This window comes from Brachypodium distachyon, chromosome 1 (assembly GCF_000005505.3).
Source record: "Brachypodium distachyon strain Bd21 chromosome 1, Brachypodium_distachyon_v3.0, whole genome shotgun sequence".
Taxonomy (NCBI): domain Eukaryota; kingdom Viridiplantae; phylum Streptophyta; class Magnoliopsida; order Poales; family Poaceae; genus Brachypodium; species Brachypodium distachyon.
Window position 1 is genome coordinate 3775427 of NC_016131.3, and position 27625 is coordinate 3803051.

Below are 27625 nucleotides of genomic sequence, written 5' to 3' on the forward strand. Positions count from 1 at the left end.
CCGATTTCATCAGATCAATTTTGTTTTATAAAAGCTTCCCTGAAAGAAAGAAAAAAAACAGTAGAATGTCTAGGAAAGATGGCACCGAGTACAACACAGTAGTACGTACAACAGTCGCAACAGGTTACTGTACATCGACATCTTCCAGAGAATTAGCAGCCACTGCACATACATATACACTAGCAAATGACAAACTGCATACTAGTACAGCACTCTGTAGTACTATCCTTTGCGCAGATCATGGAAGGCATATGAGCACCAGATAGATATCCATGCCCCAACCAAAATGCTCCCACAGGCTGATCATCATACTGATGCGGTAGCATAGCATCGTCTCTGGAAGCAGCAGCGACCTACCCAACTGATCATGCGTGCAATCGGATTACAGATGCAGTACATATACATAATAGTAGCAGGCAATGGTGGTGGGTAAGGATCGTCGGAGACACCGGGGGATGACAGAAGAGATGCACTACTGTCCAGAGTTCATGTTGTTTGAATCAAGGGAAGTTCATCTTCTGGGCAAAGAAGTTCATGTCATCTGGAACCACAGGGTCACCAGCCTCATCACCAGTGAGTCCCCCTTGGTGCAGAAGGTCCTCCCAGAAATCATCATTTAGCTCCCTACTGGGCCTGCCCTTCAGTGGTGGAGAGCTGCCAGAAGCAGCACCCTGTTGCACCTCGGCTCCCTTTGTCTCCACGGACGAACTTTCAAGATCGGACGGAGAGCCATTGATGAACGCATCCACTGGGTCCGGCGGCTCAAACATTATCTGTGACCCTTGCTCCAGGCTAGAGTTGGTGTCCGTGCTATCAACAGCTTCAGGTCCCTGATCGATGCGGCGCCTTCTTTTATTTGAGATAGCATCTTCGAGCTCCTTCCTCATCTCGCTCTGGGAGACAAGCTGGTGTATGAACTCAGGATTATGCATGACTCGTGCCAAGAATGACATCATCTGCTGTTGCTTCTGCTCAGTTCCTTGCAACCTCTCTTCCATGGCATGCAGACCTGCTCTTGTGTTTTGTTGCTCCTGCCTGAGCTTCACCACTTCAGCCATCAAGAGCTGCTTGTCCCTCTTCAACCGATCAATCTCTCCATCATAACCAAAGTGCCCTACCTCAAGGTAGGAGCCACGAGATTGCTGATTTGGAGATGCCTGTGGAGGTTTCCGACGCTTAATATTTTTTAGAAGGTGCCTCTGTCCTCTCAGAAATCCCTCGCTTGCAAATTCCCACCTGTCAGGATCCACCTTTCTGAAACCCTGCCAAGGGTGATAAAAAAACATATTAGAAATTGGGTAGAGCATTCAATTAAATAAAGAAACTTCTGTGTTTTCCAACAGAAAATTAGTCAGCCCAATAATTCTAGAGTTGGGGATTGAGATGGAACTGTATAGAGAACATCTGCAATTTACCTCTTTATGACAGGTTTCAGTTCACTTGATACATTTTCAGTTTGCTGGTTTCAGTTCTTCACTTTATTTGTCAACTTTCCTCTTCATCTTCATCCTTTACTATTATTTTGAGGCAGAGGATAACACATATTTCATCAATAATATCTCTCTCAAGGCAAGCAGAAGAAGTATCAACTGGACTGGAAGATTTTACACAAAAGATGCAGTTGATAGCCTAACTAGAAAGTGCAGGCACCTAAACCGAGTCAACGGCATCATGAAACAATTGAGTTCTTCACTAAACGCATGCTCCCAAAAACGTAACAAGGTCAAGAAAAAATTGAAAACAAAGAGATTAACTCAAATCCCAAAGCCCCCAAACAGTACAATTTTCTTTGAAAAGTAAGAGCCACATTTAACTGTTTATTCCGTTATGCAGTTCATTAATCGGCTTCAACCCACACCTGTTTCTAAGATAAAAGAGTAATCCTCAGATCAGCAGTGCTACTACAGGCAACCAAGAGTTACTAGAACAAACTTTCTTCAATTCTTTCTGATCTTTTGGCCATATGTTAGATTACTTCGATGATTCCGAGTTTTTTACCATCTTCAATTTCAAAATGATGCCTTTTTACCCTTTTAACATTCCAATTTGATATTCAGCTGGGTTTGATTTCGTCGCATTGGGATTTTTATAACTGACCGCGTACAAAAGAAAAACAGCGCATAAATTATCAAGTATGCACTATCAACATCAAAGCCAAGACCGAGCCGCGATGCTACCACCGCCTCACAACATGGCGAGGCAACCTACCAGGATCTGCCTGACAGCCAACTTCCTCTCTGACTCCGGCGGTGAATCACCAATTCACACCTACCTAACTCAATTTATCGTCCATAAGGTACGGCTAACACTGGCGGCATCAGAACCCTCATAACAAAATTGGATGTATAATGTTTTTTCTAGTAATGCCAACGTTAGAAAATACTCAAGTACTGGTTGCTATCTCAAAAAGAAAACTTGGTTACTAATTTAACTATTTATTCAAGTCTCTACCATAGCCAAGAAATGTTTGCAATAATAAAATTCTTACAAGTCCTATCCATCCACAACTCACGGTTCAGCAACAAGCACTATTTATAAAGATAACAAAATGGGTTACCAATTTAACTATTTATTCAAGTCTCTACCATAGCCAAGAAATGTTTGCAATAATAAAATTCTTATAAGTCCTATCCATCCTCAACTCACGGTTCAGCAGTAAGCACCAATTAATTTAGATACATGACACAATACCAGGGGCCAACCAAAGCAGCAAGGAGGAGACGACTTACATAGGTGTTGAGCTGCCGGACGAAGCTGGAGAAGTTGTTGTGCTTGAAGTACCTCGGCAGCAGCACGGTCCCAAACATGCGGGGGTCCCAGACGACGAAGCTGTTGTTGGTGGCGCTCCACGACACGACGGCGTCCGTGGTCGGGTCATCGACCATGTCGTATGTCTTGGCGAGGAACGGCGTCGGGCCGGCGTCGGCGAGCGCGTCCATCGGCCGCGGCGCGGCACCATTTGCCGCCACCGAGGAGGCGCGGCTCTCCACCTTCACCGGATTCATCATCATCACGGCAACAACAACCGAGCAACACAGCACTGAACCTCCGCGGAACAGAGCAAAGGCCGCGGCAGGCACCCAAATGTTTGCTCGCACACCGGAAAATGGTGGATTCGAGCAGTTCAGAGGTCGGCAATCAAGCCTAAGATGCTGACTGGCTGCAGGAAGGCACACACGGATTGGGCGTGAAGAGAACGAGACGTCAGCGAAGCAGGGAGGCGCAAGCAAGTAAAGCAAATCTACTCCCGTGACGAACAGACTCCTCACCCAGCAGGATGAGGAGGGGCAGAAGCACTCACCAAGCCGGCCAGAACCCAATCGATCTCTCTCGCTCGAGCAGCAGCAGCACCTGAGAAGGATGGGGGGCTTGGGAGACGACGCCGAGGGCGTTAGGTAGCCGCTTTGGGAATGGAAGGTTCTGGAAGGCGGTGCGTGGTGGGGATTATCCTCCTCGTTCCGGCCCAAGTGGACGCGGAATCACTTGGACACGTGTCGAACCGGCCCATGGAGAATTGTATAATGGGCCGGGCTGACCAACACGCGTATATAGTACGGCAGTAACCTTACATACGAAGGCAACGAAAATTCTCAAAAACAAATTAAAAATAACTACGAAGGGGCGGAAGGCAGACAGGCAGTTGGTCTTCTCCCGCATCCTCCCACCGAGCCAGACCAAGCCTGCCTTCCTTCCTTCGGCTTCCTCGTTTCCTCCTCCGACGACCTCCGCTCCGGATCCTGAAACCCTAGAGAGCCGCGATGTTCGGGTACCGGAAGGCGCCGGACCTCGAGGCCGGCGGCTCGGAGGCGCTGTACCCGGGGATGGTGGAGAGCCCCGACCTGCGGTGGGCGCTCATCCGCAAGATCTACGTCATCCTCTCCGTGCAGCTCGCCATGACCGCCGCCGTCGCCGCCTTCGTCGTCAAGGTCCCCGCCGTCTCCGAGTTCTTCGTCTCCTCCAACTCCGGCATCGCCCTCTACATCTTCCTCCTCATCCTGCCCCTCATCGGTCAGCTCATCTCCCCTCCCCTCCCCCGGCCCGCCTCTCTCTCTATCTCTGAATTTACTGTGCTGATCGACTTGCTTCCTTCGAGCGCAGTGCTGTGCCCACTCCGTTACTACCACCAGAAGCACCCCGTCAACCTGCTGCTGCTCGGCCTCTTCACCGTCTCCATCAGCTTCGCGGTCGGCATGACATGCGCCTTCACCAGCGGTAACAATACCCCGTTCCTTTATTCCCGTCTAAATCATGTTTAGTTGTTCCTGTGTGGATGAAGTTACTCATTTCTAGTTGATTGATAACACGGAGCTGTTGTCCGTGTTGATCGTAACTGATGAGCTGTTTTTATTACGAGTCCTATGCTTTGTTCCACAGTTCACTAAAATCATGTGTGCTTTTATCATTGTTAGTTAAGATATGTGTGTATGTCTAATTGATCGAGAGCATGGAGCAGCGTGTTGATCGTACATAGAGTCTACACTTCCTTGCACAATTCACTAAAATCATTGGTAGATATGTGTGTGTTCATGAATGTTGTAATATGCTCTACTTCAGTATTCAGATGAGTTATGTCAGGTAAACAATGCACCATGTTACTAAATGGTTGACGTTTGATTCTGTTAGAGCAGTGCAGTGCTAGATGGTTTTTTAGTCGCTCCTTGCATTATCCTCTGCTTCCTTGCTTCTTTAATTAAACGTTAGGGTGGTTGAATTTTTTGTTGGGTCTTGTTTGAGCAATGAATATAACTATATAAGCCACTCTTAACGTTGGGAATCTGTTCTATGATTTCCAGCTCAAACATATAATCTTGTAATTCTGGTGTTTGACTGAGTCGAATACCTTATGTACAAATTTCTTGGAGTGCTACTTAGAATGCAAAGCAAAAGCATGTGTCTGCGCATGACTCTTTGGTACCATAGAACAGTCCTGCAATCATAGAATGCAACACTCTGTAGATCCATCTTTTGATTACAGGATCATATGTGTTCTTGTATCGGCAGCAAGTTTATTTTTGCTCTTACATATATATGGTCTCCAATGTACCAATACCTATTTCAATCCTGTTCGTACTAGGCCAACAATTTTTTATTAAAAAATGTTGTTTCCGCCTCCCAGTATGTTGTAAAGGTTTTGGATTTTCTACTATCATTTGGGAGCACTTTTTAGGTGTCAGAAACTATCATACACCCATCCTACACAAAAGCATTTTGTGCCACCTTCGGACAATTGATCCATAGATCTTCTCGATGTTCCCTGTTGAAAGGTTTTCTGGTAGTGGAACCATTTACTTTTTCTTTTGTTACTAAAAGATCATGGTTCGGTGAAAGCTTTCGTAGGTTTATCCTTGTTGCTATTTTAGTTTCTTGAACTCACAAGTTGCAAGGTCCTGTAGAAGTTGTGGGCTTTATAACCTTTCTAATTGCTACAGATTCACCCTGTGTGTTTTATCTACCTCCATTTATGTTGATGGGATTACCATAACGATCTATCAATATTTACTTTTGCTTAAGTACTCTAATTTTGAGGTAGTGGCACCTCCTTGTTGAATGTTTTCCGCAGTGGTCTAAAATGCTCTGAGTGACATATTTTAGAGCTAGGCGATGAATCAACTCGTACTAGTTCAGAATTACCCAGTTTTCTCTCTGATTTTGGCCATGATCATTTTCCACTAAGCACTTAAGGTAACTCTGCATGTTGGGATTTTGTAAGTAGTCTCTGTTTAGATTTTGTGCCTAGAGCCCTAGACATAACTGGCGGTTTATGACAGTGAGGCCTTTGGTATAAACTCATCCATGTATTATTTTATTTGGTTTTTGACTGTTGATATTTGAATATTGAATGAGTTCCTTAAAGTTTGGACTGGAAAAAACGTAGATTGTCAGTTATAATGCACGTTCGTCCGCCCTTATCTATGTCGCCTAAGACACCGTTCTTACTCTTCACTGGAGTTGTAAACATCAACTCAATACAGATCCTGTATAAGTGAATTGATTGTAATTTGTTGTGTGAACAGGAAAAGTCATTTTGGAAGCTGCAATTCTTACAGCAGTAGTTGTGATCAGCTTGACTGCTTATACTTTCTGGGCTGCAAAGAGAGGCCATGACTTCAACTTCCTTGGCCCGTTCCTGTTTGGATCTCTTATGGTGCTTATTGTGTTTTCCTTCATCCAGGTTCGATGGCTGCGCTCTCCTAACTCTTGTATATTTAATCTTCCAACTTTCCTGAAGGGATATTGCCAATCTTGGTTTTTCAAGATACTGAATTACACTTTTTTGCTGCAGATCTTTTTCCCACTGGGCAAGCTCTCGGTCATGATATACGGAGGCGTGGCATCCCTTATCTTCTGTGGCTACATCATCTACGACACGGACAATATCATCAAGCGCTACTCGTACGATGAGTACATCTGGGCCGCTGTGTCGCTCTACCTTGACGTCATCAACCTTTTCCTGTCTCTTCTGCAACTGCTGCGGGCAGCCGACAGCTGAGCGCATCCAATCCACACCTTTGCTCGACGTAGTAATAGCTTGTGCATATATCACAGTTCCATGAATGCCAACATATTCATGTACATCCATTATCAGCATATTCTGTCAATACTGCCGTAGACGCCATGTCCTGTTTACCCAACCTTTTAGCATATGGCATTGTATCCTTATTTTCTTTGCACGTTCAAATGATGAATTCTACGGGGTTAATTGCAGCTTGTAACGACACTTGAATTTTAACAGTCTCGAATTTTAATCCCTTGCAGTGAAGCATTTCGTATGCATGTTGAGGCTTTGCTAAGTGGCACGTGAATTGATATCTGTGGAATCTATAATTTACGGTGCTTTTACAGAGAATTAGAAAGAGGTAGAGACTTCGAAAAGAGACACGAGGAAACCGTTTGGCGCCTAGAATAGCCGAAGGCTCTCGCCGCCGTGTCCTCTAAAAGACCTGCCATCTATGGCTGACGGGACCTATTCACCATTAGCCAGGGACGCGACAACGTTGTCCTTCTCCAGCTGGGAAGGGAGGCCAAGACCCAAGAGGAGCGGCAGCCGGCCATCTCCATGGGCAAGAAGGACAAGTACGGGCACGGGCACGACCTGGAGGCGTGCCACTCGCCGGGGCAAGGCGGCGACGGCATGTACCCGTACATGATCGAGAGCCCGGAGCTCCGGTGGGCCTTCATCCGCAAGGTGTACGTGATCGTGTCGCTGCAGATGCTGGTGACGGTGGCCGTGGCCGCCGCCGTGAACCTCACCGACTCCATCAGGGCCTTCTTCCTCTCCCGCACCCCCGCCGCCCTCGCCGCCTTCCTCGCCATCATCATCTCCCCGCTCCTCGGTAACGACACCAACCGATCGACCATATCTATAATAGATACGCTTCAATTCCCATGAATTTGCTGCATTTCATGGCAAATGCAGTGATGCTGCCGATGGTGTACTTCCGGAAGCGGCACCCGGTGAACCTGGTGTTCCTGGCGCTCTTCACCGTGTGCATCAGCCTCTCCCTGGGGCTGGGCTGCCTCACCAAGAGAGGGCCCATCATCTTCGAGGCGGCCGCCATGACGCTCGTCGTCGTCGCCGGCCTCACCGCCTACACCTTCTGGGCCGCCAAGCGCGGCCACGACTTCGAGTTCCTCGGCCCGTTCCTCTTCGCCGCCTGCCTCATCCTCGTGCTCTACGCCATCGTCCTGGTCAGCAATTTAATCTGATTCTTGATTCATCCATTTTTGTATGCACTTTGGCTTGAATTTCGCATGGATCCAGATGTTGTTCCCGATGGGCAAGACGGCGGGCATGGTGTACGGGTGCATCGCGGCGCTCATCTTCTCGGCCTTCCTCATCTATGACACCGACAACCTCATCAAGCGCTACACCTACGACGAGTACGTGGCCGCCGCCATCACGCTCTACCTCGACATCATCAACCTCTTCAGGGCTCTCCTCATTGCGCTCGACGCTGCCGACTGACCTCTCAATTCCTTTAGAAATTAACATGCCTGATTGCTACACTCGCTCCTGAACCCTGCCTGCCTGCCGCGTTCGTGTATTAGTGCATACTGTACTAAACTAGATTGATCATGTCTGTAGACTGCAGACCGCTGTAATGTAATGTTCTCTGAAAAAGGATCCATGTAAATGTGATTGGACATTAACAGAGAAGGCCAGTCCAGTTCATGATACGTCTACCGTCTCTTTCATTTTCTCATTGTCATAGCATAGCATACAACTGATACGACAGAAATGAAACACGTCGAAAACAACCAAAGTTTTTCACCACAAGTTAAACGAGCTCCCCAGATGGAGATTAATATGAATTTTCTGAAGAGGAAACATCGTTTCGTTTTGTCACACAAGCCCAGAATAAGGCAATTGCTCCACCGTCTCCACCTGAGACTGAGGCTGTTAAATACCGCATGTATAAAATGGGGGCACAAAGTTTGCCAAGACCGGAATTTCTTCAACAGTTAAGCTGTTTCTAGTATGCCACACACCACAGTGGAACGCAACGCACTAATGCTCTTCTATCTTCTTCAGGTCCTTCATATTTGTTGTGTCCACACTGCAAAAAAGAGCTCCAAGCATTTTAGCAGATAAATCACAAGTTAATAACAACTTCCATCAAACAAGTATCAGAACAAAGGTTTTGGACTGCAATATCTATGAGACAATGTTGACAGATCCAATAATGACCTTTTTATCATATTCAGTTGAAATTTAGTGAAATAATTGCTTTCGCCTTCGAAATTGCTTTCTTTCTAAAGAAATGGAGTTGTTAGGTTAGGATCCTGGGTAGAAACTGGCTGGCAGGTAAACTAACGCCCCAGATAGCGAGTGAATTGTTTTATAACGCGGAAGCTGGATTATTACGGGCTACAGCTTCACCAATAGCATAGACAGAAGATACCAGTAGGTACTAGGATAACAGAGACGGAGATAAAGGTTTGTCTGCAGGGACGAGTTGTATCATTCACCATTCAGTTCAGATTTTGTGAAATACTTGCTTTCAATCTGTTACTAATAATGGAGAGCGTGACTTCATCATTATTTTATAAGTCATCAAGCACACAAGTCTACTCACTCCGATTCCAATCGGTATGGAAAATCCTTACACATTAACTTGATGAAATAGGTTATTTGACTTGTCTTCACGTAATTCTAAAATTTCTTCTTGACTTAATAACTTACCATGATTTTATTCCTTCTACTTTCGGACGAGCCTTCAGTATATCTTTTTTTATCTTTACTCGAAATAGATCTTACTAATCAAGAACCTCCCACATTCTGAGCAGGGCAATATAATGGCGTGCATCGAGTGCAGATAAGGAAAACCATGTTAATAACAGAACTTACGTGGTTCCATAAAGCGCGATCTTCTGAATTTTTGTGATGTCGCCTCCACTTTGGTTGTCTTCAATAAACATAGTAAGGCTGGAATGACAAACGAAAATGGGTCATAAAAATAGCTTAACACTAGAAATGGCATATCACGTGTATGCGAGAGGTAGATGTACATGCCTGCGAACATTCTGGAACTTGACATACTTCAGCGTAACAGGCTTATTCTGCAGAGAAGAATAAAGCCATGGCTCGTCAATTTAAGGTAAAGCATAAGATAAAACAGGAATTACTGATAGATAGCCATCAAAGAAAATAATATAAAAACAAACCAAAAAAATTTAAGATAAGACATACCTCTACTAAATGGCTAGAGGATAGATCAACACTGTCGCTTGGTGGATAGTCATTGACATTGCTGCCATTCAGTACATAAATTTATGGTAAGAGAAAATGTATAATGTTTTGAGGACTTAGCATCAATGGGCTTCAATTAAAATCTAAAAGGAAGAATACCTGAAACCCATATGCTCTTTGTTGGAGAAGAGTTTAACTGTTTTGGGGCCTGTGATAACAGAAGATTGTTATTGTTTAACCTAATTGAGAAAGCATCGAGACCCAATAGAATTTGTTTTTGGAAATGAGGAGCTACTACTTCTAAACACTAATTAGCTAATTTGGAGGTAGAGAAAAAGAAGCATGAACAAAAAAACTGTGATGCTGGAGAAGAAACATGCAGTTTTGCCACAAATGCGGCTTACCACACTTTAATAGCTTCATGGACGGCCTGTCACAGGTTCAGTTCCTTGCCAAAGTTTGCAACAGTTGTGGTGGCCATTTTGTTCGTGACACTTTTTGTGGCAGCCACAATTTAACAAAGGTTGTGAAGCAATACTTGTCAGCATCAGGCTATATATTGCTGTAAAGTATTGCAAAGACACAACTCTTGTCTTCGCTTTCTGGAAATTTTCAGAGCCAGAAACTTGCAAATAATCAATGAGAGTGCTTGGTGTCCTAATTAGTGGAAGGGCCAAAATTGAAAATGCAACATAAAAACCTGGTAAGTTTGACTAAGGTCCAAGCACTTGCTTTGTTAGAACTCCGGACAGTACAGATCTCCAATAAGTGAGTGACAATATACGCACACAACTCCTGTCTTGTGTTTTCCGGAAATTTTAAGGCCGAGTTTGGCATTGAGGTGGATACAAGAATCCAGCTTTTTCAACCAGATTTTCCCTTTTGTTTGGTTGGCTAACAAACTTTTTTCCTGCTTTTATGTCTCTTTTTTCACATAAAATTATAAATAAGTTCATCACAACACATTTCAGCAACCGCAAACTGAGCATAACAGAGCCAGAAACTTGTGAATAATCAATGAAGTTTGTGTCCTAATTAGTTATTAGTGTAAGGGCCAATATTGGTAATGCGCCATAAAAACCTGGTAAACTAGGTGACTTAGGTCTAAGCGCTTGCTTTGTTTAGACTTCATACAGTACAAATCTCCAACAAATGAATATACTCAAGCACGCCTTTGACAGTACAAATGCAAGTGTCACAGATGCAGTTATGCTATCTAGAATTTAGGTCAAGCAGTACCAAATAACTAAGGATCATAAATAAATTTACAAAAATTCAAGAGGTTCCACAATCTAGTCACAAGGATACCAGCATTCACAGACATAACAGACTAAATCAATCATTCTAGTTCCAACACCACCGAAAAATGCTCCAATGCATTGGAAAAGTGCTAATGAACTCTAATCAACCAGTGTGTATATGGCAATCTAGCATAGTAGCATTCATTCATGAACTGATAGGGAGTTACAAATCTCACCTTCTTCCTCAGGGCCTTGGAAGAGCGCGGAATGCAGCTTGATAACCTGCATGAAGGGAATGTAGATCAACAGCTGCTCGTCCGAATCGCTGGCGAGGTACAGTCCCTCGTCCTCCCTGTAACCCTGAAACCACGAATCATCAGATAGCCTGTGGAATCAGCGAAACGATAACACGAAATTACTAACGCCTCCGCTAGACACAGAGCAAACTGTGCCGCAACGCCTTAATCTAAGAAACCCTAGGAAAGTTTCCCCCCAAAAGTAATCGAACCCCCACCCCCACCCCCACCCCCACCAAAAATCACGGGGAGCATATCCGAACACGGCGAGATCGGTCGAGCTAGCAGGGTGTGATCCCGCCGCGCGCGCTACCTGCTTGAGGGCGTTGGCGATGCTGTGGGAGGGGTCCTGGTTGAGGCACTCGACGCCGGTCCAGTCGATGAAGTCGACCAGATCCACCTGCCCGCGCGGCACCGACGAGGCGGGGACGGCAGCGGCAGCGGGCGCGGCGGCTGGGGCAGCGGCGGGGGTCGCGGGTGCGGTGGCCATGGCTTCCGGAAGCTTCTAGAAGTTCGTTCCGCGCTGGGGGTTGGTGCGACCGGCGGGTCTGCGTGAGATGACTTGCTAGCGCGGATGCCTTTGCCGTTTCGAGTCGTATATACGAGAGTAGAGGCCGCTGCTGGGCTAGGCGAAGCATCTATTCCCTCATGGTCTCGGCTTTGGGCCTTCTGCCCTGGCCACTTCGTAGTTGGGTCCGTTTGGTTCGAGGCCCATCAAGCTTTCTGAAACATTCTTAGCTCGAAGCCTGTGACATTAGTTTTCGAAGGAGCTCGTGCGCGAGGAGGGGCAACGGCTGCTCGATTTAGTCCCACATCGCCTGGCGAAGAAGGATGGGAGGCGCGGCTACGCTATAAGAGAGAGGGGGTGGCCTCCATTCCAGCTCATACCTTTCTCGGCCTTTTGGCTAAGATCAAGTGTAGTATCTGTTCTTATCAGTTTAATATCTGATATGTGGGCCATGTGCCCACAACGATATTAAATTTATTTTTTGTGGGGGAGGGTCCACCACAGTAGCTTGCTGCTGGGGCCCTCACGTGTCGCCTGGGCGTTGCACTACTGCCCAGGCCAGGCGCACCCCAACCAAAACGAAAATACAATCTTTGATCTAACTTGTATGTACTTGGCACGTTGGTCCTAGACTTTGAAAACGTAATACATGGAGCAAAAGTTCAGTTCCAGCGAAAATGCTATTGTAAAGACTAGAACGCAAAGATGATTCAAATAAGCAGGATGCTGAAGATCTTTGTACAAACCCCGAAATGGAACACAGCAAAATAAGCAGTATATATATGGATAGGTTAACAGAAGAGATTTTCTTTAAAAGAATGGAATTATGGTTCCTTTCAAAAGAAACACAGGTCCAAGGTCCAATCATAAAATGCCATTATCCTCATTTCCTGTCAATTTCACATGAATACTACCCAAGTGTATTGCACACTGTATTCCGGCATGGCTCAAAGTACCAAATTGGCCTGTGCATCTTCTTCCAAGTCTTCAAGCTTCTTCTCCACTCCAGCTATCTTCCCTCCACCGTTGCGCCGTTTCTCCGTTGAGACCACGCCGCCCCAACCGTGTAAGCACGACACCTCGTCTCTGCACTGTGCTGTAGCTGTCAAGAAGACATCCAGATCAGGATGCTAAATGACTACAACAAAGGGTGGCACGTGAAGCAATTAATCTCCTACAAACCTTGGATGAAATGGAACATGAGCAGCATTAATATATGGCCTGTACATGGATAAGGAATGAATGAATCTTCCTCGGGTGCTTAAGGACTAACAAACAGAAGACCATTCAGGTTACCAGAAACTACATACTGTTGTTGAACGAAATAAAAATGTTGTATCTTAAGCAAGGCAATCTAGCACATCCACAAAATTTAACAATATATAACAGATATCAAGCGCAACAACATCAGTGCATCACACAAGAAGTAAGAGGTGTATTTGTCACAGAATACGAATGTCTGGAAATTGCATGATATCATGCAGGAATTAGTCACTTACATCTCGTCAGCTTGAAGTCTTTCTAGTTCCAACACCCTCGCATTTGCAGCACCTAAGTTGTTTGAGCATCCAACATTTTATCTCAATGAGGACCGCCTGAGCTGAAAATGCTCCCTCTTCAATATTGCACAAAAGAAGAAGATAATCTTTTTTGCATCAGACTCTCACTCTAGTCCCTCCAACAGTATGTTGCTCACAATGTCATCATCAGTTTTTTGATATACATTGTTAACTTCTGTAGCCTCCTTTCCATCAACGGTGCCAACCAATACACTATGTGTTTTTGAATCAGGTACCCATCCCTTGTCTAGCATTTGATCTAGAAACTTACACGCCTCATTCTTGAAGCCTTCTTTGATAAGGCCATAAATAATAATGTTAGAAATTCTAGGGCTCATCACTCCATCTATATTTACCACTTTTAGTAAACTTTCTGAAACCGTGCTAAGTAAAGAAAACACGGCCATATCAGGGACTAACAGTTCAAATGTCTCTTGGTCAGGAACAAAGCCATCATTCACCATTCTGTTGAACAAGATAGCTGCCTCAAGAACTGTCTCCTTGGTGAGGAAGCAACGCAAGAGAACATTGTATGCATAGCTGTCCAATACACAACCCTCCATCAGCATCTGAGCAAGGATAAGCAATGCATCCTTCTCCTTCTTCAATTGGAATAGTGCTTGGATGATTGTGTTATAAGTAGAAAATGTACAAGAAGTGCCAGTGCAAACAGCTAGTGAACGCATTCTGATTGCTTCACGTATCATTCCAGCCATACAGCTCCCTTGAATTAACATATCAAGTGACTTGCTTCTAAGGCTGCAACCTCTTTTACAGTGATATTTAAAAACTTCGGCAGCTTCTTGGATCCTCTTCGTGTGGCATAAACATTCTACCAGCTGCGAGAAAGATTCTGAATTCAGTAACAAGTTCCCAACACTGACTTTTCTGAACATATCTAGGGCATTCTTGTACAACCCTAACCGGCAGTAACATGATACAACAGAAGAATAAGTACTCTCATCAGCTGTAAAAGAAGAAAGTACCATTCTACCTATAAGCTCAGATGCTCTTCTAATGTTCCCTTCATTACAGAACTGAGTGATTACTGTGTTCCATGACTGACAATCAACCAATCCCCTTTTTTGAAATTCCTCAAGATAGCTAACTGAATCTCGCAGTCTAGCGGCTTTACCGAATGCCCTCAGCAGTACATTATATGGTTCTGTTTCTGCAACATCATTTTCCTCAAGAAAACTCACAGCTTTGTGGAACTGTGCGAATGTACAGTAGCAATCTACAACATTAACATATGTATTTGCCATTGGTGTGTGACCAGACGCTGTCATCTCTTTAAATGTGGTGACTGCAGCATCCAGTAGTCGGTTCTCACACAGACATCTAATCAAGGCACTATACAAATGTAGATCCAACTGAAGGCCATTTTGTTTCATCATTTGATGCAATTTACTTGCCTCCTTGGGTTTATTGAACTTACAAAACACGGGCAACACTTGAAAATAAAAGCTGATATCAGGAATGCATCTCAGCTGCAGCATCTTCTCAAAGAGTTCAACTGATTCATCCGCTCTGCCATGGGAACAAAGTGCAGTTATGAGTATCTTGAAAGTATGGCTATTTGGAGTACATCTTTTCTTGCTCATCCTGTCAAACTGAATCAGTGCCAGGTCCAAACGGCCAGCTCCACACAAGGCCTCAATTAACCAATTCAAGGTGTCCGCATCAGGAAGAACTCCAGCCTTCACAATCTCCATGTACGCACGAACGAATGGTCGCAAGCCCCTCCCTTCCTTGGCCAAACCACACAACACAACATTGCAAGATGAGACTGACAACTTGAGTTTCCCAGAGCAAGCATTCTGAACCACCAGCAATGCTTCATCGTAACGGTTTTTACTAATCAGGTATTGAACTAGATCGTTCAAGATTTTATCCAACACAGGAACATTCAATTTGATCATCTCCTTTAGGAGGATGTCCATCTCATCACAATTCCCAACAGCACCGAGCTTGGAGATCATGCAGGCATATGTGTCAGCCGTATGAACAAAAATTCTCTGACTTGATGCCCATTTGAAGATCCGAAGGGCCAAGTTCAAATCTGAAGTAGAATCAAGAACACGGGTCAGCCTCTCTGGCTGGAGATTGTTCTTGAGTGACCGGATTGCAGACTCAAACGCAGCAGAACTCCCTGCAGCCTCGCAAGCACGAGCAGCAGGTGCATCCGAGCAAGGGTGGTATGTTAGCATGCTCCATAATAGGCGTGGTCTTGCAAACCGAATGCAAGATGCAACCTTTAGAGCCATGGAGGCAACTGCATGATTACAGAATCATGCAAAGCTGCTAAGGTACAGCTCATGGCTTTGCACCGGAGTTAACATCTTTGATCCTACTGCGAGGCTGTTATTCCCTGTAATCAAAACTAGAAAATTAAACCAGAACACTTGTGGTCCACAAAATTGCAATATGTTAACACTGGAGGTGGTACAAGTACAACTACTGGTAGTAGGAGTATAGAGTACTATTTCTGTTGTAAGTACAGGATCACTGAACAGTTGATGAAGAAACGAGCAAGCCATGGAATTCTGCATACAAAGTAGGTTATAATTTTCACTACAATTTTCATGACGCTGAAGCAGTGGAATCTTGTTACTCTGTTAACCGAATTAGCGCAATGACTCGATGAGAAAGGAAACCGAATCTCACTTTACGATTTTGCCTCGGATGCCTGCTTGTCCCGACACTGCAGCGCGCATTCCGCCGCCGCCGCCTGGGTTTCCTGGTCTACCGCGGCAGCCCAGCCCCCCGCCGCATGCCACGCCGCCCTTGCCGTGCCGCACGACTCTCCTCTCCGCGCACTCGTCTGGGTCCTGCTGAGGGCCTGAGCAGCAACCTGTTCCGCAGGCTATCGCCGGGCGGCACCACGCCCCACCGTGAGGGGAAAGGAAGCTTCTATTACCGGAGTAGAGGGTCCAAGGCGGCGGCGGCGGACATGGTCGAATCCGGCGGCAAGGTGATGCTGAGGGGCGGAGAGGAGAGGAGATAACCCATCTCGGACTTGTTGGGCCACAGCCCAATTAAAGCCCAGTACAGCGTAAGGCGACGAGTCGCTAACTGGGCCAGCAAAAAAAAGAAGAAAATCTTGCTCCGAAGTCAATGGCCAATTCGGCTCAATCCATTTCTTCTTTCTTAAAGGGGTTATGGCACAATCCATTAATTAAAGCCATCTGATAGAGAGAGTGTCCACTGCGACAATTATAAATGTAACCGATCTGCATGCTGCAGTTGGTGCAGTGGTTGGCCGGGCACACGTCAACCAAATCTTCCGGTCTCGTCTTTGGAATTGGAACTGGAAATGGTCGACGCGGTGCACTCTGCTTGCTTATACTACCACTGCCTCTTTTTCCTTCCTAATACGGTGGACTGAATGCGGACCGAGACAAGATCGCACGGAAAGAGAAAGGTAAAGGAAGCTTCTGATTTCTAGCTTCATTGTAGTAGCTTGCAAGTGGCAGCGGAGTAGTTTATACCACGGAGGTGACCACGAAGAAGCCAAGACACCAACAACTCTCTCCGCAAGTTGCATGCATCCATGCGCGCGTCAAGTCTTTCTTCGTGATGAAATAGCAGAGAATGCGTCTTTGTCCTCTGGACTCCAGCACGCGTGAATGCTAAAATCGCCGGGCAGCGGCGGACCTAGGTTTTTAATTGAGTGGGGGCAAAAAACTGCATTTGCAATACTGAGTGAGACAAACGCAGTATGATTTATTTTGTTAAAAACAATCTTTAGTATTGAAAAGGGATCTGAAAAATTATTGGGTGCCCCACCCAATCATCCAACTGGGTCCGCCATTGTCGCCGGGGGTGGATGTGCAACAGATATATAAAACAAAAGAAATTCCAAAATGTATGTGGCCATAAATGAATCAGTATAGTATATCATGTTTTATATTTATGTACTATGTTCTTCGTAAGTCAGGATACAATTACAAAATTTGTATTTTTAACATCAGTAGTTGGTGGACGTCTACGACTACCGACTACGGTAAAATGCTTTCACTCGCAAACGAGCTGCTATACGAGAGTTGGACCTGTATGCAGGGCAGGACAAATTACAAATAATCATTGGTGTCGAATGACATCAATGGTTTATATTGATCCTCTTTACAAATAGATAAATGCTCCTGAGGATATGCAATGAGACACCAATATTTTTTTCCAATTTCTTGGCTTTGTTCCTGGTATTTTCTTGCCAATCTACTTTGGGCTATCAGTTTGCATGTTTTCTCCTATTTCTAAGAGGTATTTTTAGCCTAAACACTGGGCTAGATTTGGCAATTTGATCCTATGTCTAAGTTTATGTTGCATTTTGATAATACGATACGTCTTGTGTCTCTAATATGTGTGGTACATGTACACCTGTCAGTGACACGTTACAGAGCGTATTATCAAAGTGACAACCAAAATGGGACATACGATCAAATCTCCGGCTAAACCCAGGCTGTCAGAGTTTCTTTAGCTTTGCTTTGTAAAGGAAAAGAGAATACCAGGTACTGCATTTCTACCACTAGAAATAATTAATAATTGAAGTGTCGGATTGACAAAAACAAAGTTGAATGCACTCGTGTTTCTTGTCCCAACAGACATGTCTGAAATCTGATATATTAAATGGACAAATAAAGGAAAAACAGAATTAAACATCTCACAAACCAGAAGCATCACCCAACAACAATATTTAAGTTACAATAATCTCCTGTTGTAGTATCCATGAAGAGAATAATATCCAATAATAGTGGCACCCCTCTTTGCATAATATTGTGATATAGTTTGGTCAAAGACATGAGCAGACACTCGGAAGGAATACATCGTACAAAATAGGGCGCAAATTAGCTGAAATGATCGTGTCAAACACTTGACGTGCAATCAGCTGAAATGATTAAAAAAACATGGACCTTAGCCAAATGATAATCCAACGTCAAAGTGCAAGAATTTATTACACTAAAAGATACACAAGTTTAGCCCAAAAAACGTTGCTAGACTGATTCTGAATCGGTACCTGACGGCGACATATAACTGGCTCTGAACGATTACATAATTAAAACCATATCCCAAACCATAAGACTAAGAGGCGAGAGTGATATATAAAATGCATGACAAATCATATATTGGGGAAAAAAAAAGGGAGCATCTCATACCATCAACCGGCGATTTCAGAGAGGCTGACGTGCCAACCTGATGCCGCCTGCCGGCGACGACGAGCAGCAGTTAGCGGCAAGCCGCGGGTCACGTCAGAATCCGGCTCATGAAAGCGCGAAACCACGTGATATTACGAGCAAAGCCGCCGTGATCAAGAGCAAGAACTGACGTAATCAGGATGGGAGTTAAGGGGGACGGTTGACCCAATGCGTACCTTGCATTAGTCGCCATCTGGGACAGAGATACTGGTCTATTGTCAGTACTATACTGTTGCTGCGCCAACAGACAAGGAGCTATGCTAATTCCTAATTCCTTCTAGTTTATGGTTTCTGTTAGATGTTCTCCTTGATTGGATTTATTTTGTTTTGTTCTGTGGGGATTCTTTCTTTACTTGTTTCGATCGAACAGGACAGCTACCGGATGATGGTTTTAGTTCATGCTATTAGAAAAACTGGAGATGGGCCTGGCCTGACCCAACGCGGTATCGCTCATCACCAAGTTTGATTACTTTGTAGAGTCTGATTACTTTCAACTTTCAAGCACAACAACTATAGTTCCTACTCTTTTGTCCGGTAGACTTTCTTGTTGCTCATCGTGAAAAAAATAAATGTGGGAACCTGCGATTGTAGATAGGTAAGAGTTAGTAGAATACTGGGATGTAGATAAAAGCAGGGGCAGAAGAAGATCGAATAATGGCCATACGAAATGTTGCATAAATATTATCTAGACCAAATTTAGATTGTTCAGATCAGGATGCAAATCAATTTAAATAGATATCCTAGTTTGAATTTTGCTTCCGTTGAGACCCCGGCAGAATATTTGGATGCAAAATTCTGGACACAATTCAAACTGGGACGGAATTTGTCAGGGTTCACATTCATATCCTACAGAATTAGCATCGGCCGGTATACAGTATATAGAACTCAGGTCAACCGTAGCATTGGAAAAACTATTCCCAAGGTGGAAGATTTTTTTTTCCATAAGAAAGTATTAGAACATAAGCCTGGAAGTCTATCACCTAAATGGTATCAGAAGCAGACTCCTAACAGAGTAACAGATAGTGAATGCAGGGAGAAAAAGCTACACAAGTTTTACCTTTGTACAATTCCAAACAGGAAGCATCTTTGAAACCATCTCAAAATTCGTGCAGACAACATACAAATTTGGTTGTTTGTGTTGATTGGGTCCTGAAGAATATAAGCACAGAAGCTAAAGGAGGTATAAACAAAGTTAAAGGAATAACTCAGGAGGACAACAAACACGGCGAATAACTAGACCCAAAGGCACATCTCCCTTTCTGATAGTTAAATGAGAGTACCAATACTTGGCCTTGTCAGGTCATCATTTGATTGAGCATCAGGACATCATCTCAAAGAAATGATGGTCTGATTGGGTTTGTGATTCCACTGCACAAAGAAATGCAGCTATGTAAAGATAAGAATCTTTTTTGACGAACCGTAAGATAAGAATCTAAAGACGGGGCCCAAAGCAAAGAGTCATACTATGTCAAGTTAAGGAATAGGAGAGCTTCGTCTGCAAAAAGGAATGGCAAACAATTGAAGATATAGTGTCTTATTCATGTGCATGTCATCAACAACGAAGGGGAAAAAACGAAGGGGAAATTATATGCTCCGTTTGCACTGCAATTTTTCTTTTCCTGGGAACTAGTAACTCAAATCCCATCAAAAGAAAAGTTAACTCAAAGAAACTCCACCGGTAGGCTGTTACTGCGTACTAACTCTGAAGGAAATGCGATTTGTCAGTCAGTGCAGACATCAGTGCCCCTTGACCATGTCCTCCGTGCACAAAAAGATGCCAAGAACCAGGATTACAAAAGCACGAAAGCGAAAGTCAATTTGCTAGGTAGGAAAAACCGAGTTACCACCTCACAAAACTCCCAATATGAACAAAATCGTAGCCAACGAATAAACGAAGCAGTCAACGAGGCATGCATGCCAATGATCCAAACGCTATTAAACAAAGGAAGCGGCCATGAACAAATGATACACTCACCAACGAACACCGAAACAAAACCAATATAAAAACAAAAACAAATCGAGAGGCCCCAGAAGAAAGGCGCCTATATAACCCAAACTATACGCACGGCAAACACACACTAAAACACAAATCATCAGGAAGAAAAGCAAGCAACCAACCAACATTCCGTCGCCCGGCCACCCCATTGTTTTGTCGGATGACGACGATGAGCTCGGCGGCAGCGCTCTTGGTGCTGGTGGTGGTCTTCGTGGCCTCGCCGCTGCTGGTCTCGTCGCAGCTGGCGCCAACCATGGCACCAACCATGGCGCCGAGCATGGCGCCGACAGCAGCCCAGACGGCAACAAACAACTCACGGCTGGAGAAGGCATACGTGGCCCTGCAGGCGCTGAAGCGCGCCATTACGGATGACCCCAAGAAGCTGACAGAGAACTGGTGCGGGCCGGACGTGTGCAGCTACCGCGGCGTGTACTGCGCGACGGCGCCCGACGACCCGTGCGCGCGCACCGTGGCGTCCGTGGACCTCAACCACGGTGACCTTGCCGGCACGTTGCCTGAGGAGCTCGGGCTCCTCTCGGACCTCGCCGTCTTCCACCTCAACTCCAACCGCTTCTGCGGCGCGCTGCCGGACTCCCTCCGCTCCCTCCACCTCCTCCACGAGATCGACGTCAGCAACAACCAGCTCTCCGGCACCTTCCCCTCCCAGCTCCTCTGCCTCCCCAACGTCCAGTACGTCGACATCAGGTACGCACGTCCCAGACTCATTCCCAGTGCACACTTGTACCAGTACCTGCACTGCAGAAAGTCACAGAGGTTTTATGAGAGTCATTAACACTGACTGTCGGTCTGTGTGTGGTGTCTGTGTCTTGTGAAGGTTTAACAACTTCTGTGGCGAGGTGCCCAAGGCGGTCTTCGAGAAGAAGATTGACGCTCTGTTCATCAACAACAACCACTTCGAGTTCACGCTGCCTGAGAACTTCAGCAACTCGACAGCATCGGTGATTGTGCTAGCGAACCTACCGCGATTAGGTGGATGCCTGCCGAGCAGCATCGGCGACATGGCCGGGACGCTCAATGAGCTGGTGCTTCTCAACAGCGGCATCTCTTCATGCATCCCACCGGAGATTGGCAAGCTGGACAAGCTTACAGTGCTCGACCTCAGCTTCAACAGCATCGCCGGCAAGCTGCCAGACACCATCGGCAATATGCGGGCACTCGAGCAGCTCAACATCGCGCATAACATGCTCGCCGGTGATATCCCTGAGAGCATATGCGCTCTGCCTCACCTCAAGAACTTCACCTACTCGCACAACTACTTCTGTGGCGAACCACACCGGTGCCTACAGGTGCCACGCATCGATGATCGGCAGAACTGCATCGCCGGACGCCCCGACCAGCGGTCTGGAGAGCAGTGCATCGAGTTCATGCACCGGCCGCCGGTGCACTGCGACGCACATGGGTGTTTTGCGGCACCATCACCGCCGCCACCAGCGTATGCACCTCCACCACCGGTATACTGATCTGTGGTAAACAGTAACACTGAAATTTGTAGCTATTTTCTGCCTTGTGCTGTGAGAAAGGGAAAAAACCCATACATATGGTATATTGCTGTAATATTTCTTTTTCGGAGACAAAGTAATAATGAATTCATAGATTTGTGTCATAGATTTTTCGCTATTTGTTTCTTGCTTCATTTAACAAAAAATTGTTCTAGCGTTCTATTTTCTTGACAGTAATTGTTCTAAAATTCTATATTACGTATTCAAGCATATGAAAATAATGTGCCTTTAGCAGTGCAACTTATGCAAACATTTACTGTAGTTATTAATTGGATCTGGGATGCAGTTAGAAGAGGGACCATGCTCAGAATTCAGTTCAGAATTAAGGGTTAGGACCACTGCTAAAGTGGGAGAAAAGAAGAATGGGAGAGGTCGCTGTTTTGCTCTCTAAAAGTTGAACATTTGAATTAGTTAAGTTAAAAATATATCTTGAGAAACTAATATAAGCTTAACATATGAATTCTGAGTACTTGCAGAAAGTAAGCAAAAATATCATGCCATTTTGCAATTCGGTCAACCGTTGCCAAAAAGCTCCATTTGAAACGAATATATATATCCTAGTCAAGAAAAGAAGCTAGAAAAACAGAGGGTAGAGGAAGTAATGGAAAACACAGACAATAAAGTAAGCAAGATTCTAAGCTAAGGTACACCAAATTCTGAACAGTAATGGCATAAACACATTTGATAAGGATTGGTCAAAGAGGAATTAATAAAAAGCAAGTACCGCTCATGGATTCCAGCTGCAAAGAGGGGTTTGTTTTACTCATGTGTTGATCAACTCAAAGGCAAGAACCTTCTTCTACCTCTCGTCTTGGCTGGCTCCAGGCAGGAAATGCTTTATGGTCTCACCTTGCCCATATAACTTTTGCACCTTGTCCTTGTCACACATCAACCCACTAAGATTAGATAACTGAAAGATCACAATGTACTTTTTTAAACATATCCAGTATAACACAGCACGTCAACAAATTTCCATAGATGGACAACAACGACAGCAATTGTATGGTAGCAATAACACATATGGTAAAGACTGAAGAATACGACTACAAGCATTTGAAAGAAAACTTGTGAACTAAGTGGTCCCACGGCATGGCATGGATGAACTTTTCGTCATTGATCGGTTGAGTAAATGACAAGCTGGCATATGTTAACTAGGCAGATATTGGACCCATCTGCAGACAATGGAAGAGGAAAACCAAACTGTGTTTGTTCGAGAGAGGGAAAAAATTGTGCCGTGTTAGAACAAGTAAAACCTGCTATTTGCTTGACATATAAAGCTGATGGCATTCTTGCCGTGTTGAAGTAACCAGTCACACATGTAGAGACAAAGTTATATGATAATCAAATCCCCCAAGATAGCAGATAACCTAGTTCATCGTTATGTTCATATGGCAAGGTCTGTTTATCAAGTTGAATGAAGTACAGTAACCTAACATATATCACCATGTACTAAGGATGACTGGTTTAGCAAGTATTCATTTCAGTCATCTAAACGATGTGGTTTGCTAACCTATTTACAACATAACATAGTGATGATGAAAACAAAACTGATACACTATACTGTGTTGGTAGCAGGAACATGGGTCTGAAGTCTAAACTCCGGTGTGACTATTCTTAGACACATACTGGTTAGCTGTACACCGAATTTATTAGGATGGCACATGCAAGAAAGAGAGAGATAACCAACCTGAACCTTAAAGCCAGAGTATTTGATGAAGCATTTACAAAGCATTCTTGCAGATCTACTGTGGTATCAGTGAAATTCAAATGAACACAAAATCACAACATTGGCTGATTTGCAAGATACATACAAACATAATGAAGTCAAACTTATAAAACCACTATAGAATGTCAGTGTGATAGTGACACTCACAAATACACCAGTGACCAGTGGAATACAGGCTGTGCGCCAGTTTCATAATCACCTGCAAGATACAGAGGTCAGAGGGACTGAATCAAAGACATGAATACCAACTTACAAAGCAAATGTTGCTTATAAAATCTGGTAAAAAGTTCGAGCATTGTATAGAAATAAAAATATGAAATACGGTCCATTGGTCCTATCAACAAGTATTCAAAACTTAATTGTCGACATTTGCAATCAGAGTTTTGCAACACTCTAAGCTGCAGGTTACAATGAAGCAGTACAGTCTGTTTCGCTATCTTTCATACCAAATTACCGAAGGTACTATTGACCAGACACATTTATATGTGTTTTCATGTCACCGCCTTCTGTAAGATTGGATAGAGCGAGTCCACGTGACTTTATATTGTTTTTGTCATGCTGACGACCTTCCAGGAGGCAGAGTTATGTACCAAAACATCTGTTTCCATTCCTCGGAAATATATTATCATTACGACTACTTCTGTTAACTGATAATTGTTCCACTTAAGATCTGATCTAGCAAGGAACAGGGGTCATCTGAATTGCTCATGGAACTGGTCAGGTGTAGCAAGTCATTGCGCTAATCTGCAGAATACTTGTACTTAGTAACTTTACTCATAGTGACAAAACATCTGTTTCAAGTGCAAGAGTAATAACGCTGACAACAGAAGAAAATTTTGAAGGATGACATGGTTTCATCACTGAATATCAGAGTAAACATCAACTTCTGAAAACTGAGTAAAAAAATATGAAATGAACAAACTAACATCATAAGAATCACCTGCTTGGGTCGGCTTAGCATAATATATGCTAGTAATATGAAATAAAGATGGTTGGAAGAGATTTTAACTGCTGTGCATCATCAAGTGGAGAAGTAAAGATGGTACTCCGTAGAAATGAGTGGAATATCCGGTAACTGATTAGTTTGCAAAGTATATGCAGAATACATTGAATTCACGTCTTCACAGGTTCCATGAAATCTAGAAGGAGGACACTTAAACTAAAAGAAAAAAAAGCATCTTCATTCAGTATGATTATCAAATTAAATACATAGTTATACAACCTACAAAGTAAAATTTAACAAGAATCAAATTGCAACCAGAAACTTTTTTTAAGAACACATAAAAGCTCTGTACATCTTTCGATTAAGAACATGAATTTAAACAGCCAGATACAACCATGTTCAAGCACCATCAAGTTAAAACAGTAAGTACAGTGGAGCAAAGAGAAAACAAGGAAAAGAAAGGAACTACAGGGACTATTACGACTCTTAAAGAGCTACAAGCTGCCTATGGACTCATATGTTACCTAACACTTACATTCATGCTAAGAAGTACTGTAATCACTCATACATTAGTTTGCAGCCTTATTCAGTAATACCAACCTGGGAACTTCTATCAAATAGGTTCAGATCTGATTAATCTGGTTTTCTTTTCCTTTCAGGATCTCACAGCAATGCAAGTCATTTGTTTACACTCGTATTGTACGTCATAACAAATAATGCACTGCGAGGATCATAGTAAACATGCAACCGAGACAATCAGGAAATCATTAGGCTATGTTCATGACTATGCATTAGACATAAACTAACAAACTTGGGTCAGTCATTGTTTTTCAGTACCATCAATATTTGAAAACAATCTTCAATCATTATAATGGATTTACAAGTTGATCATACCTTATGGATACAATAAGGATAGGGCATCGTGGTACAAAAATGATATTCATAAAATCTACCAGTAGTCTCCACAAGAGCAGACCCCATCCTCAAAGTGGTGGAATCGATTTAGATCTCTGAGTATGATCCGCCTATTAAAGACCATCGAGACAAGCTTTGCCATTGAATGGCAGTCTGGACATACACGAAGATTCTTGACAACACGGAGGGTAGTTCCGGGAGATGTATTTAAAAGCCCAAAAGAAATTGCCAGCTTCTCACTGTGGTATCTTAGGCTTACTGCTTTCTCCTCCTCGCCCATTTCAACATGAAAGACATGAGACGTATTAGGGACATAACCAGCAAGTTTTAGCTGCTCAATCACTCCATCAACCATCCGCCGCGCATCTAGTGATTTTGGGTGTCTGCCATCTCCTGCGAAGAACTCATGAACCCTGTTATCTACCTCAATTGAGCTACAGCCTGGCACCTTTACCACTCCCTTTTCATTCATCAGCTTCCTTACCCTGTTCATCTCTTCCCATCTCCCAGTGTTAGCGCACAAATTTGAGAATATCACATAGTCACCGCCATGAGAATCATCCAGTTCAAGAATCCTCTCGAATACTTGTTTCCCAAGATCAGCATCTCCACGGCTTCCACAAGCAGAAAGCAATGTCCTCCATAAGATGGCAGTGGGCTTTATCGGCAGTTCATCAATGAACTCATAAGCCCTATCAAGCTGACCTGATCGAGCTAGCAAATCAGCCACACAACCGTAGTGCTTTATCCCCGGAACGAGCCCAAACTCTCGCATGCTGTCAAAATATTGGAGACCTTCACTCACTAAGCCAGAATGACTACAGGCATAGAGCACGCCCAGGAATGTCACATCATCAGGCTTTATCCCTTGCTTCTTCATCTCTTCGAATAGCGAAATGGCCTCTCTGCCATAGCTATGGTTGGCATATGCCACGATCATAACGGACCAAGCTTGCCTATCTCTTGATTCCATCCCCTGGAACACACTGATGGCATCCTCCAAGCTCCCACACTTTCCATACATGTCAATCAGCGCAGTGTTGACCTTCACAAGGGAATCAAGCTGTACCTTCCGGACATACTCATGGATCCACCTCCCCAGTTCCAGTGCCCCCAGCAACGCGCACGCCGAGAGCACGCTAATCAGCGTCACGGACGTCAGCTTGAGCCCCTTCGCCTGCATCTCCCGGAACAGCACCAGCGCCTCCCCAGGCCGGCTGCTCCTCACGGCCGCGGTGATCATCGCGTTGTACGAGACCACGCACTCCCCGTCCACCCTGCCGAACATGGTGCGTGCGGCCCGCGCGTCCCCGCACTCCGCGTACATGTTGATCAGCGTGGGCAGCACATACTCGTGCTCCGCGGCGCCGACCTTGACCGCCACGCCGTGCGCCTGCCGGCCTTCCTCCCCGGCCCGCGCGGCCGCGCACGCCTTGAGCAGCGACACGAAGGTGTAGGTGTCCGGAGCGACGCCCTCCTCCAGCATCCGCACGAACACCCGCGCCGCCTCCTCCGCGGGCGGACGCGCGCCGCCAGCGGCCGAGCAGCGGGCGTACCCGCGCAGCAGCGTGTTGTACCAGACGACGTCCCCGGGGCCGGGGATTCTGTCGAACACCTGGCGCGCGTACGATAGCTGGGCCGGCTTCGCGGCGCCCTGGTCGGTGCAGAGCGTGAGGAGCCTGGTGACGAAGGCCGGGTGAGCTTGGAGGCCGGACTTGACGGCGGCGGCGTGGAGCTGCGCGAGCGCACGGAGGGTCGTGCACTGCGGGAGGTAAGGGAGGAGCGGGTGTTGCTGGGCCGCGGGCGCGGCCGCGAGCGGGCTCTTGGATTTGGCGGGGAGGAGGAAAGGGGTGGGCGTGGCGGCCAGAGGCGGCGACAACATGGCCGTCAGTGTTATCCTCTGACGAAGCGAGCGAGAGCGGGACTGTGGTTTCGATCGTCTCTTCCCACCCGGAGAAGATTACACGACGCTGGATGCTTTGCGGCTTGGGCTTACATGCGGGCCCACTTGGTCAGATATGGTTGAAGTTGAATG

At 45.1% G+C, this 27625-nt stretch overlaps 7 protein-coding genes and 1 non-coding gene across 18 annotated transcripts; 4 read left to right on the forward strand and 4 right to left on the reverse strand.

The window, feature by feature from the left end:
• Positions 1–40: 40 nt before the first annotated feature.
• LOC100831368 (heat stress transcription factor A-2e) lies at positions 41–3447 on the reverse strand. Its single transcript, XM_003557424.4, has 3 exons — positions 3302–3447; positions 2730–3160; positions 41–1262 (listed from the first exon to the last, which is right to left on the reverse strand). Exons 2-3 carry the CDS (start codon positions 3009–3011, stop codon positions 501–503), a joined length of 1044 nt encoding a protein of 347 aa, XP_003557472.1. The 5' UTR covers positions 3012–3160; positions 3302–3447; the 3' UTR covers positions 41–500.
• Positions 3448–3604: 157 nt separating this feature from the next.
• Positions 3605–6760, forward strand: LOC100833424 (protein LIFEGUARD 2). The gene is made up of 4 exons (XM_003557431.4): positions 3605–4008; positions 4099–4212; positions 6015–6172; positions 6284–6760. The coding sequence occupies exons 1-4, from the start codon at positions 3759–3761 to the stop codon at positions 6488–6490; spliced, it is 729 nt and encodes a 242-aa protein (XP_003557479.1). The 5' UTR covers positions 3605–3758; the 3' UTR covers positions 6491–6760.
• A 152-nt stretch (positions 6761–6912) lies between these two features.
• Positions 6913–8178, forward strand: LOC100838336 (protein LIFEGUARD 2). Its single transcript, XM_003559265.4, has 3 exons — positions 6913–7334; positions 7418–7689; positions 7763–8178. Exons 1-3 carry the CDS (start codon positions 7058–7060, stop codon positions 7964–7966), a joined length of 753 nt encoding a protein of 250 aa, XP_003559313.1. The 5' UTR covers positions 6913–7057; the 3' UTR covers positions 7967–8178.
• An 87-nt stretch (positions 8179–8265) lies between these two features.
• On the reverse strand, positions 8266–11813 carry LOC100836989 (PITH domain-containing protein At3g04780). The gene is made up of 7 exons (XM_003557443.4): positions 11542–11813; positions 11169–11292; positions 9851–9899; positions 9692–9752; positions 9515–9561; positions 9350–9427; positions 8266–8558 (listed from the first exon to the last, which is right to left on the reverse strand). The coding sequence occupies exons 1-7, from the start codon at positions 11716–11718 to the stop codon at positions 8510–8512; spliced, it is 585 nt and encodes a 194-aa protein (XP_003557491.1). The 5' UTR covers positions 11719–11813; the 3' UTR covers positions 8266–8509.
• A 299-nt stretch (positions 11814–12112) lies between these two features.
• LOC112270263 lies at positions 12113–12309 on the forward strand. Its single transcript, XR_002962662.1, has one exon. It is a non-coding gene; the product is annotated as a U2 spliceosomal RNA (small nuclear RNA).
• A 210-nt stretch (positions 12310–12519) lies between these two features.
• On the reverse strand, positions 12520–16308 carry LOC100838635 (pentatricopeptide repeat-containing protein At1g63080, mitochondrial). Of its 6 annotated transcripts, none has more exons than XM_010230155.3 (4): positions 15963–16308; positions 13236–15666; positions 12919–12957; positions 12520–12832 (listed from the first exon to the last, which is right to left on the reverse strand). In XM_010230155.3, the coding sequence occupies exon 2, from the start codon at positions 15560–15562 to the stop codon at positions 13400–13402; it is 2163 nt and encodes a 720-aa protein (XP_010228457.1). In that variant the 5' UTR covers positions 15563–15666; positions 15963–16308; the 3' UTR covers positions 12520–12832; positions 12919–12957; positions 13236–13399. The 6 variants fall into 6 exon arrangements, with proteins under 6 accessions (XP_010228457.1, XP_010228449.1, XP_010228455.1 ...); XM_010230147.3 differs by having other exon boundaries at positions 12520–12838; XM_010230153.3 differs by lacking the exon at positions 12919–12957.
• Positions 16309–18043: 1735 nt separating this feature from the next.
• On the reverse strand, positions 18044–27540 carry LOC100842371 (pentatricopeptide repeat-containing protein At2g02980, chloroplastic). 6 transcript variants are annotated; one of them, XM_024457079.1, is made up of 7 exons: positions 25570–27540; positions 24673–24891; positions 23880–23931; positions 23694–23751; positions 22731–22883; positions 19548–19985; positions 18044–19069 (listed from the first exon to the last, which is right to left on the reverse strand). In XM_024457079.1, exon 1 carries the CDS (start codon positions 27470–27472, stop codon positions 25625–25627), a length of 1848 nt encoding a protein of 615 aa, XP_024312847.1. In that variant the 5' UTR covers positions 27473–27540; the 3' UTR covers positions 18044–19069; positions 19548–19985; positions 22731–22883; positions 23694–23751; positions 23880–23931; positions 24673–24891; positions 25570–25624. The 6 variants fall into 6 exon arrangements, with proteins under 6 accessions (XP_024312847.1, XP_024312846.1, XP_024312845.1 ...); XM_024457078.1 differs by adding an exon at positions 24179–24476 and having other exon boundaries at positions 22731–23751; XM_024457077.1 differs by having other exon boundaries at positions 22731–23751.
• Positions 20397–22112, forward strand: LOC100839937 (leucine-rich repeat extensin-like protein 6). The gene is made up of 2 exons (XM_003557453.4): positions 20397–21191; positions 21322–22112. The coding sequence occupies exons 1-2, from the start codon at positions 20647–20649 to the stop codon at positions 21965–21967; spliced, it is 1191 nt and encodes a 396-aa protein (XP_003557501.1). The 5' UTR covers positions 20397–20646; the 3' UTR covers positions 21968–22112.
• Positions 27541–27625: the final 85 nt, after the last annotated feature.